Raw genomic sequence first — 11,167 nt, forward strand, 5'->3', positions numbered from 1 at the left:
GTCAGCCATGGCGTCACACTGTACTTTGGGTAAATCTCAGTCACCTTCATTGGTAATTTGAGGTATGCACCCGTCTGTGTTGTGTAGTTTGTGACTTTCCTTGATATCTTACTTTACCTGGTCGGGAATCCTGATATACACCCGTCATGAGCTGCTCACAACACCACTGCCCTGTATGTGTTTGTGTTGGGTGTTCATGTATATGTTCTGCAGTCATCAAACTGGTTGGACAGCGCTAGTGACCAGGTGCCTGGATAAGATAGCCGAAAAGAGCTGAAGCAACGCTGGCGGTTTGCGCAACTGTTCGTCACTCGTGTTCCATCGACTGACGTAGCAAGGTCGTTGGAGGACCTTGTCCCGTCTCCATGCATGTCCGGAGACTGTGCTACGTGCTATCTAGAGCACCCAGTCATGAGCTAGAGCGGTGCTCTTCCTGCCCAGCTGGTCGCAGTCGCTGCCCTCAGTGCACTTTGATTTGAAGTGCGTCATCTAGGTGCAGTGCCACCGTAGAAGAGAGGTCTGGCACTGTCTGTGCTCATGCATGACCGTAGAGGACTGGCATGGCACTAGCACTGTGTTTATGCACATGCATGATCCTGGCACTGCTTCTGCACGTGCACTGCCTGGGTGTCTTGTTTTAGTTCCCTAGTTTTGCAAGATTCTGTCAATGCCAGATGTTGTGGCTCTTTCCTAATCATGCCTATCCTGTGGCATATGGCCATGCATTCTCACAGCAGGACTATAAATCACAGACCACCATTTAGACTGTCATCATTTGCTCTAGTTTTCCAGGGTACATACTGTGTCAATGCTCAGCGGGTGCCCCCCCCCCCCCCAAATCATGGGATGAACGTTTTCTCTTTTTAGCATCCACCATTTTGACTCCTTTTTTTCTTCATTTTACTTCGAAGTAGACACTTCAAGTAACACACTTTTTAGAGTATGTACCGCACCAGCTATGGGTGTAGCGGCTACTGGCCTTGTATGGATAGTATTTTTTACATATTTTCCTATAACCGGTTTAACTATAGGTCACCCAACTCAATATAGAAACTGCTGTTGGCTTTGGGTAGTCAACGTAGACTGACGAGAGAATCTGCAACGATGCAAACCTGCTGGATCGGCTGCTGTAGATTTAGGACTCCAGATGGGGTGACGTTTTGGCACTTCGGTAAAAAATTCTTTGTGGCTTCATGTAGAAGAGCATACTGACACCAGATTTACTGAAAATGAATTCTTACCAAAGCCATCTACGTTCACAGGATAATGCATCGACTGCTGCCAGTTTGTGTTTGCAGCCTGTCTTCTGTCCAGTTGTACCTCTCCTTTTGCAGTGTGCAGGACTTGTGCCAGCAACCTAAAACAAGCACTGATGCAACTCTGCACACCTTCTCAGACATAGACATGGGTGCACTTGTTTATAATAATTCAAAGTCAGACAAAGAGATGTCTCTGATGCTTGCATTAGAGAAAATCTTTCACAAAACATAGCACACCTTCTAAATTCTAACAAGTCTGCTTTCTAGCAAGCAGTCCTGAGCTTAGCTCTGCTGAACACTACATGTACATTGTACACGATGCAAATAGTAAGAATAATAAGAAATAAATGAAAATACATGTACAAAGGAAGGTGAGGAGAAAAAATGTATGGAATAGATTGTCCACGGAGCTCACAGCACCAGGCCGTCCAGGGTTACTATCCAACTTCAACACAAGTGCACGTTGTCATGATTATAGCCAAGTGATTAGCGTACATGTCAACACAAAAACATATAAAACTAAAATTGAATTAGGAAAAAGGCTAAACAAAACTAAGAGACTAGATAAAACGACAGCAGTGCATGACAGTGCACTTGCTCTGCACAAAAAAAAACACCGATAGGCACACACACACGCACGCACACACGCAGACACCAGTCGAGACGAGAAAACAGCGAGGTTCAACTGCATGTTGCAGAGGTAGCAAGGCTTCCAGGACGGGATGAAGCTAAGCGCATCTTCAGTACACGTTGGATACACAATACCTGAGCGCAGGCAAAGGACAGCCAACGAAAACACTGCACCAGTCTTTGAGATTGCAAGCACTGTTAACTGTGTGACAAGGCCAAGGACCTGTATGGAAAAAAAAGCATGGCAATATATCCAAAATCATCAAGCCCGGCAGATGATACAATCACTGGTGTTATTGACACCACCACCATCACTCCCCATCTTAACATAGCTGCAGAGAAGCGCCCAAGCGGTGCGCAGGCTGGTTAAGGCGTCGGGTGTCGATGAGCGCCGATAACGTAACGGTTGCGAACGGTTTTTGTGTCAGGCGGTAGTTGTAAGCCAGGCCTAGTGTGCCTTGGCTACTGATCTTGGCCTTGACATGCGACTGGTCGTCCAGCTGATAACGCATTCCAAGGATAAGGTTGTTCCAGTCGGAGCGGTGCGGGCTGCTCATGAACTGTGCACCGACCTGCAGCCGCGGCGAGATCCTCTGGTGCACCGACACGAGAATGTCTACCATGCTCTGCCACGTGACGCTAGCCGTGAAGTCACTGGCGTTGTACGCTGCACCCACGCTCGAGCTGGTGATGCGGCCCAGCGTTGTTTCGTACATGATCTCACCGCCCAGCATACCACCGCACGGGTAGCTGACTGCCAACGATGTGCGCATCACCTTACCCAGGAAGTCAAACTCCACTGCGCCAGTATGGTGAATGTACGGACGCTTGTACGCAGTGCGAATTGCTAGAGATTTGTGATTCGTGTCAGGGTTATAGACCGTCTCCAGCGTACCCTTGAGTCCTTTCAACGCTTGGTCCTCATTCGTGATTGTGCTTTTGAGCATACCATCTTCGTTTACCTTTTCCGTGATTTTCCAGGCGTTGTGCGAGTAGGCCATTTCTGCCATGCCTTCCACCTTTCCATTGACAATTTTGGAGGTTCCAGAGGTCCTCACTACCAGCTTACCATTCTGACTACCAACAGGTAGTTCACTTTTCACCTTCAGCTCGCCGAATCCATACCCATCGAACAGGTTTTTGATCAACCTGTCGAAATCGCCGTAGCAGGGAGGGATAAACTTGGCCGACATACTGGACTACAGAAAACCTCGGGAATGTGAGTAGAATCAAGGCAAGAAGAAGGCAATAAACATGCAGGAACCAACGTTTCCTTCAGCAGGGAGTCCAAAAATATTTTGGTGAGTTGCTTCTTTTGAAAATGATCGATTAGCGGAAAGTGGTTTTTGAAGTATTTTTGTCCGTTTGGCGGCACACCAGGCGAAGCGCCAGCACCGAAAAAGAGCCCTAAAAGTTGCACTTTTATTTTCCAAATCCGACCCCAGGCCCGGGAAATTTGAAACTCAGCTCAATATCGCCAAAAGAGACTATTTTTATCCCTTGCTCACAAGAGCTTCCCTGGTGGTATCGTCTTGTTCCGAGGCAATGTTTGGGAAGGTGCGGGCATTAGCTGCCCTCAGTTTAGCGGAAAGCTCCAAGCGACATCATTTTCCTCGCTTTCTCGCCAGAGTTTTCAAGACCGACGCAACTCGTCGTCAAAAAGTACTCAGCGTGGATTTCGTGCCGAATTCCGCCCCAAACAATTTAGGCTGACCTCTCGCCACCAATCGAACCCACTGATATGTATCTACCTATACACGAGCAATGGTTTGAGCCCAAAGAAGGACAACTTCACAACGAGCATACTTTCTGAGGGTAATATTTTCTACGTATATCGGTATTAGAACACCATCAAGACGACAATTTGACCAGCAGAAAGACATAAAGTTGCACTACAAATACAGCAGCTGTATAAACATAAATAATTGAACAGAAAACTATGTACCTGGATCCCACCAAAAAACAGTAAAGCATCCCAAATAGTATGCGCATACACATATACATGAAGGAAGGCTATGTTGCCACCATACACTGGCTACGCACACGGACATAATTCTGGAGAGCTGAGCATCAGCGTGCGCACACCCCCACACACACAAACATCTGCATGCACGCGCGCACACCCACACATGCGCATGCACACGCGCACGCGCACACACACACCCACATATACACATGCACGCGCGCACACACACCTGCCCTGTGCTGTCGAGCCACTGCCACAAGGGTTGCGTGGGCCTCGAAGGCACCGGAGAGAGAATAGGAGAACGCAGTCCCATAGATACACACACACGGGCACACACAAACACACACACACACACACACACATGTACACAACACGTGCAAGTACACACGTGGCAGCTTACTACAAGAGAATCACACAAGTTCACATGTGGGCATGAACTGTATTCACAGTTGGTCATACTGTCTTGGGCATATGAGGGAGGAGCAGGAGAGTGAGTACGTGACTCAGACACAATGCGCTTCAACATGCTAGCACATGCACCGGTTTCGGACAGTGGCAGAACGTGACGGAGAGAGAGAGAGAGAGAGAGAGAGAGAGAGAGAGAGAGAGAGAGAGAGAGAGAGAGAGAGAGAGAGAGAGAGCACCGGCGTTCCAGCTCAAGCTCCAATTTCTAGTTGCTTCTCCTGGTCACAGGAAACACAGAACAGGGCTCAGGCAGTGCCGAGGAAGTGCTTGTACTTGGTGCAGTGTCGTGAGCAGGATAAACTTCCAACATCTCTACACAGTGTAGCTCTTCAGGCGCACACGAAGACTCAGAAACCGGAATATACTTTACATGATGATTGAAAGTCCAGCAGCACAACAAAACTTCCAAGGACTGGTTTGGCACTAGCTTCCGTCTCATTGGCGTGTGCCCAGCCAGTTTTGGAAAGAAAGAGTAGACGTTCATTCCTCCTTCAACCTGCAATGAACTGGAGACAACACAAACCAACAAGACGACGATGGTTGTCATCAGCTCATGTGTTCACCACCGCAGTGCTACCATTCACTTTCCTGCTCCAAATGCACTACCAGGCTGCATGGTACTACTGTCGTGGACATGGAAATCAGGTCGCACGGATAGCGGCCCCAGGGCGCTGGCCATGTAGCCGTAGCACGGTTTATCATGCGCTGCTGATGGTCGCATTGGATCAACATGTGCACTGCATGCAACGTTCTGTACGCGCTGAGGGCGCCGGCCCCGGTCAATCGACTGGATTTCCATGTCCGCGACAGTACGATGTGTCGATAATAGACCGTGATTTGCATATTCCAATGATTAGGACTGGTATTATTTCTATTATTCACACTTAGAAAGAAAACAAGGGGCAAGCTTTGATATGGATTATGTGGTTGTTGGCTATGTCACCATTTGAAAGAGGGTTGCAACCGTGATAGCACTGTAATATGAGTTTAAACCTACGTATTGCATGGTATACTCAACAGTTGGTGAGCAGAGAATTTCGTGCCGAATTCCGCCCCAAGGTTGTGCACAGCAAACAACTTGATATATCATTAGCCCTACCCTTGTGCTATACGTACCCGTTGTGCCGATCGAGCCTGAGCCCTCTACTCGACTCCACGGTCCAATGACATTCGGTCATCATGGCCAAATTCAAGTCACTCAAGTGTTGAGAAGTGTCTACGTCGTCGCACACGGCATGTGTCGACATACAAAAATATGTATACGATAGAGAAAGAACTACTGAAGAGCAACCAACTGGTTTCAGCATTCTCCTTCAAAGGATAGGTCGGTGGCAGAGGACCAAAGCCGGACAATAGTTGGAAATTCTCAGCGTTGAATTTCTACAGGCTGTAGATACCTGGAAAAGCTCGATTTCCCGCCACGGAAAATAAAAAAGTCTTGATTTGGGGTGCTGGCGCTTCGCCTGACACGTTCGCTAGAAACGATCGTTGTAACCGGATAAACTCGTTTCTGTGCGATTTACTGAATAAATCTCTACATTGTGTCGGCGAAATCCAGAAGTGAAGTGATGACACTGATGAGTCATTCATGAGTCGCGATCATTATAAGTATGACGTATGGGCTTTGAAATTTCGAAACCCTGAAAAGACTGAACAAAGAAAGAGACTAAAAAAAGAGACTGGGCGGAAATAGTGAGGGGAAGTGTTAGGTATGTACGAGTAGAATCTATAGAGGGTGTCGATACTTCAAAGTGTTCCTATGGCATAGCCTATGCAAGTACTTGACATTGTATAGTTAGTTATGGATTACCACACTGTGGACAGATAATGTTTCGCAACAATTCGGGTACAGGTCACTGTGCTCAGTAATTCATGGCTATAGACTGTATAGCCTAGGCAGTTGACGGTGCTACCAGTGGCAGTTGCAGTGGTACAAAGTATTAGTTACTTGTCCTGACTGGCCTGAGATGGACTTCTTTCTGGCATTTTGCTTGTTTGTGGTGGGGTGTGCATTTGCTGCCCTGTATGAGTTCATTCGTCGCCTGGAGAGAGGAGAGGTCAACCTACCTATTCGACCAGCCGCACGGCCCAATGTATTTTATCCAGTGGAGCAGACGAGTATGGTCTCATCTAGAAACCCTTGGAGCATAAATGTTTCAAGCAGTCGTGAGTGGATTTGACTGGTTGAAGGTCCTTCCTCAAGTACAGTAGAGCATGACTACAGTCAACTTCGCTTATAACGACACTCGGCGGGGCATCAGAAAAGTGTCGTTATTCACAAAGTGTCGTTATAACCGAAGTCTCATACTAGTATTATGTATTACAATTGGATGGGACTTTGCTCTGGGCATGGAAATTCTGTCGTTATTCGCGAATTGTCGTTATATCCGCAGTCGTTATTAACGAAGTTGACTGTACCTGGTACATGTAGCAGTAAAGCCTCTTGTACGGGCAAACTGAATTGCACATATCATCAAACAAATTCAAATTCAATAAACTGTCAGTAGACTACAGGTGAAATCCTGGTAATTCGAACCTCAAAATGCCAGGAAAAAAACTTCTAATTATCCAAACATGAACCCACAACTCAATATGATGTCAAAATGCTCTCATGGCCACGCAGATTTGCGCTATGGACCTTAGACACAAATTTTACGGACACTGAACTGACCGGCACAGCCTGCTCGTGCAAACTGAACTGACCAGTACAGTGTACAGTGAACTTCGAATTACACTTTGCTAACTTCGAATTATCAGCACAAATCCCACACATTTTCTATGTAAGTGGAATCTGTGGGACTTCTAATTAACCGGACATGTCCAGTTCGAGGTTCGAATTATCAGAATTTTTTATGTGGGAATCGTATTGATAGAAATCGGTCCTGGAAAAACTTCTAATTAAGCGGTATGTTCGAATTAAGCCATATTCGAATTATCAGGATTCCACCTGTACTACGTGTACTGCATGCACTACTATACTGCTGTAGTCTGTGCACGGGTGCTAGAACCCTTTTGAATGTTTCTAGTCTCTGCTTCTTTACCAAGAGTACATAAGCAACAGTGTGCAACTCAACGATCCCCGAGACCACGGCAGAATGTTTGTTTGACATCAATGTTTAGCTCCCATTAGACTCCCTATTAAATGCCATTATTATCCATAGCCAGGGATCAAAGTACAAATTGTACATCTCAGCTATGGTAGTCGAAGCAGCACAACAAACAGTAGGTCAAAGCGTCCGGAACCTTATGAACTGACACCGTGCCTACAAAACAAGTGTGGAAAAGAATACGCACTTGATCGTACTTCTGCCAAAAAACGATGCAAAAATACTCTGTAGTAGGTTACCGCGTGACCCAGCACACCTCAAGATAGGAGTTGCACCCTCTTGGTTATGTATAGGTCTAGTATTGTACTCTTGGCAATACCAAGGGCACTAGCGCATGAGGTTCTGTACACTTGGTATTACCAATCCATTCTCATGGTGATGTGCATGTAACTTGTATCTTCTTGGCAAAGAGCAATACTGCCAAGCCGATACTTATTTGGGGAGAGCTAAGTTACAATTGCCGTCTACAAGTGAAGTTTGTTCTCATGACAGTGCTTCATTGTGTTGTTGGTTGACAGCGTGAAACAAGGTGGAGGACACCGTGCTCGGAAACAGTGACCTTATCTAAAACCATGCTTCAGTACATGTATAGTGGACTGAATCCCAATCTGGTATAAGTCGTGATAGTCAGAGTTGAATGTAGGACTGCTTTGTTGCTGATGCTGTAGAGCGTTCGGTCAGCGTTCAGAGTCTCATTCCATTCTCGGTGCAGTGCTACTGGGACGTTGACCTGCCTGCACTGGAGACTGCGATCCAGCGGAGCAATGAGTGAGTAGACACGAGAGAGACAGAGAGAGAGAGAGAGAGACAGAGAGACAGAGCGAGAGACAGAGCGAGAGACAGAAACAGAGAGAGAGAGAGAGAGAGAGAGAGAGAGAGAGAGAGAGAGAGAGAGAGAGAGAGAGAGAGAGAGAGACAGACATAGAAGGGGAGGGAAGGGGGGGGGGTAGAGCGATAGAGAGATAGATAGAGACACACATAAAGAGAGAGGGAGAGAGAGAGAGAGAGAGAGAGAGAGAGAGAGAGAGAGAGAGAGAGAGAGAGAGAGAGAGAGAGAGAGAGAGAGAGAGAGAGAGAGAGAGAGAGAGAGCCTGGTCTGCAAGGCCACTGTTGCTGGGAGCATTTCACCTGTTTGGCTATGCGATGCAGTAGTTGGCCTGTGCCTTACTTGTATGGCTGTATTACCTGTCCGTTGTGCTGCAGAGATGAGCAAGAGTTCTTGCATAGGCGGCACAGCTTGCAGTGCTTTCTGAGCAGTGGATGCTCCAGCCAGGACATACTCATGCCGTATCCTTCTTATCTTGAACAGGGACTGATGCACCTGCAATGTCGTGGTCCTTCCATGATACAACAGCATGTAACTGCAGTCTGTTCGAAATTCTTTGATTTTCCAAACTGCCATACCATAATAATATTATGGTATGGCAGTTTGGAAAATCAAAGAATTTCGATTTATACTGAACTTGCTAAGTGCATGCTGTGAGTACAAGCTCGTACTGGCCCAAGACAAACGTATCACATTGTGTAGGAGCTGTCCCATGATGCCTATTTGGCAGTATTTGCACAACTGTTTATGGGGGTACACTTATCCAGCATGTGCAGATGATTATACATCTGTGCCATAGGTACAACTACGACAGTGTAGGTCTATCGCTGTGTAAGCATATCTTCGATGTGCGTGCATGCGTGTGGTGGATATGATTGAGTTATTCATGACTCGCTTGTGCTCATGTATTCGGTCGGTGTTGGCCTTGACAGTCACGTTCCCGTACAAAGCAATGCGCCTGCAGGAGACCATCGAGTGCTCTCACACGCCGACACTAGCTCTCCTGTGAACTGCACCGTCGTTCTCTTCATTTTGGCTGCATCGCCGGATGATGCAAAGTCAGAGTACGATGCTGTAAGTCACGTCACGAATACCATGCCTTGTCCTCTACTTTGCGTAAGTCTTTTGATCAACACTGTATGTCTTTCATCGCAGTATCTTCCGGCCACCTGATTTTAGCTATGAATTCAATATTGTAGCGCTGCTATCACCAGCAGACTGCTTCCCAAAGCATCTCCAGTCGTTGCAAATCTCCTTTCTTATCGTTTTTGACCGCGAAGACTACAGTTTAAGGAATGAAGGTCATATGACCGACCGCAAACATCACCCTTATGATGGGTTGTGTTGTGTGTTGGTGCTGCAGGCGGCAGTCGTGGCACACTTCTCTGTTTCCGCCGTACTGAATGATGAGCAGCGTCACGAGCGACTTTATCGGTTGGACGCGCAATGGATCATGAACTATCATGCTATGGAAACTTATAAGCTGCAGGTACGGAAGTGTGATCGTTTGGTAGTTCGTGTATGGCGAGCTAGCTTGTTCTCTTGTGTGCTTGAAAAGGTTGCTGGCTTATTCCAGGTACTAGTAGTATAGGCAGCTGTGAGTGACATCGGAACGGAGACAAAGTTACGAGTGTTTGCTAGCCCAATCTGCATGATGCCAAGGAGTGTGCGTGTCTGTGACGGGGGGGGGGGGGGGGGTGCGAATGTGGGTGTGGTGTTCAGGTGTGAAGGCTGGAACGAAGTGGATACATGTACCATGATATTCTGGGGATAAAAAGGTCTGCTTTGACTTTTGTGGACCATCCTTGCTACCAATGGCATCCAAACCATGTGATCTCGAATAGTTCAGCAGCTGAGAAAGATTGACTAATACTAGTAATAAGTTATGGCCCTTGGGGGGCGTATTGTTCTGCAATTTGACTGTACAATACACTACTGGTACACCCTTGTAGACGGATGGACTTTTTCTGGAGGGCAGTATATACCCGCTTACCCTCCTTTGGCTAGACCTCATGCTTTAGAATTTTGTACTACATGTACATGTACATGCATTGTGCATACCACTCTAGTGCATAGTCTCATTGAGCACGCTTACAAGCTGCCCCGACTGGCACCGATTGTGCGTGTTCCAAATGCAATATACTATCGCTCAACCTCGCCTTTTGAGTAGTGCCGGGTGCATCTTAATTGCTGGCTGTTTTCTGAGTTTTTTTGTGTGTGCTTTGTGCTTGCATTGCAGGTGCTTTATTCTGCAGGCAGTCCAGTATTATCTGACGATGGTCCTAACGCGGATACTGGTAGCGATGACCGTGCTGCGCAGGCGTCAACGTCATCGGTGGACTACAATGGCGACTCGCCCGCAGGCAGCTCGGCGGCCTGCGTTGTGTGCCAGTCTGCCGCGGCCACCGAGGCCATGCTGCCGTGCCGTCACGTTGCGCTGTGCAGCAACTGCCTGACACGCGTGCACCTGTGCCCGGTGTGTCGCTCGAAAATCCAATCTCACTTCACCGTGGCCTAGTAGGCACACGGCGCTCAAAGTCGGCTTTATCAACCCTCCCAACCCCTCGCATGCTGGTTCCATCTGACCCCTTTGCTGGCAAAGGAGGTTTGCTTGAGGCTTCCGCTTTTTATCATGAGTTGTTATCAGAACTAGCAGGAGCATATTTTAAAAATTTGTGGCTGGATATGTAGTATTATTTGCGAAGGTAGACGGCTGGTCCTTGCAGGTACCTGTACTTCCGTATATTGAAGTATGTTCACAGATTTATTCCTGCCTTATAGTTATACACGATTTATTTCCCAAGAAATAAAGACTTGGAACGAAAGGTCAACGACGTACATGATCCCATGGCATGTGTACGGAGAATCACCGAACCGCTCTGGCGCAAACAACTATGATGATCTCTCATGAGTC

General features: G+C 47.2%; 3 protein-coding genes across 4 annotated transcripts in view; 2 read left to right on the forward strand and 1 right to left on the reverse strand.

Annotated features, from left to right (window-relative positions):
* LOC135815663 (uncharacterized) overlaps positions 1–1,249 on the forward strand; it is a 22,771-nt gene extending 21,522 nt beyond the window's left edge. Inside the window, exon 19 of the mRNA XM_065328986.1 lies at positions 214–1,249. Coding sequence (XP_065185058.1) covers positions 214–277 — 64 coding nt within the window. The 3' untranslated portion in view covers positions 278–1,249. The remainder of the gene's footprint in view (positions 1–213) is intronic.
* Positions 1,250–1,405: 156 nt separating this feature from the next.
* On the reverse strand, positions 1,406–3,203 carry LOC135815664 (voltage-dependent anion-selective channel protein 2-like). The gene has a single exon (XM_065328987.1). It carries the CDS (start codon positions 3,080–3,082, stop codon positions 2,213–2,215), a length of 870 nt encoding a protein of 289 aa, XP_065185059.1. The 5' UTR covers positions 3,083–3,203; the 3' UTR covers positions 1,406–2,212.
* A 2,791-nt stretch (positions 3,204–5,994) lies between these two features.
* On the forward strand, positions 5,995–10,797 carry LOC135815666 (cell growth regulator with RING finger domain protein 1-like). Of its 2 annotated transcripts, XM_065328988.1 has the most exons (6): positions 5,996–6,486; positions 8,096–8,195; positions 8,631–8,714; positions 9,204–9,327; positions 9,617–9,742; positions 10,493–10,797. In XM_065328988.1, exons 1-6 carry the CDS (start codon positions 6,288–6,290, stop codon positions 10,769–10,771), a joined length of 912 nt encoding a protein of 303 aa, XP_065185060.1. In that variant the 5' UTR covers positions 5,996–6,287; the 3' UTR covers positions 10,772–10,797. The 2 variants fall into 2 exon arrangements, with proteins under 2 accessions (XP_065185061.1, XP_065185060.1); XM_065328989.1 differs by lacking the exon at positions 8,631–8,714 and having other exon boundaries at positions 5,995–6,486; positions 9,186–9,327.
* Positions 10,798–11,167: the final 370 nt, after the last annotated feature.

Source organism: Sycon ciliatum, chromosome 4, assembly GCF_964019385.1.
Source record: "Sycon ciliatum chromosome 4, ocSycCili1.1, whole genome shotgun sequence".
NCBI lineage: Eukaryota > Metazoa > Porifera > Calcarea > Leucosolenida > Sycettidae > Sycon > Sycon ciliatum.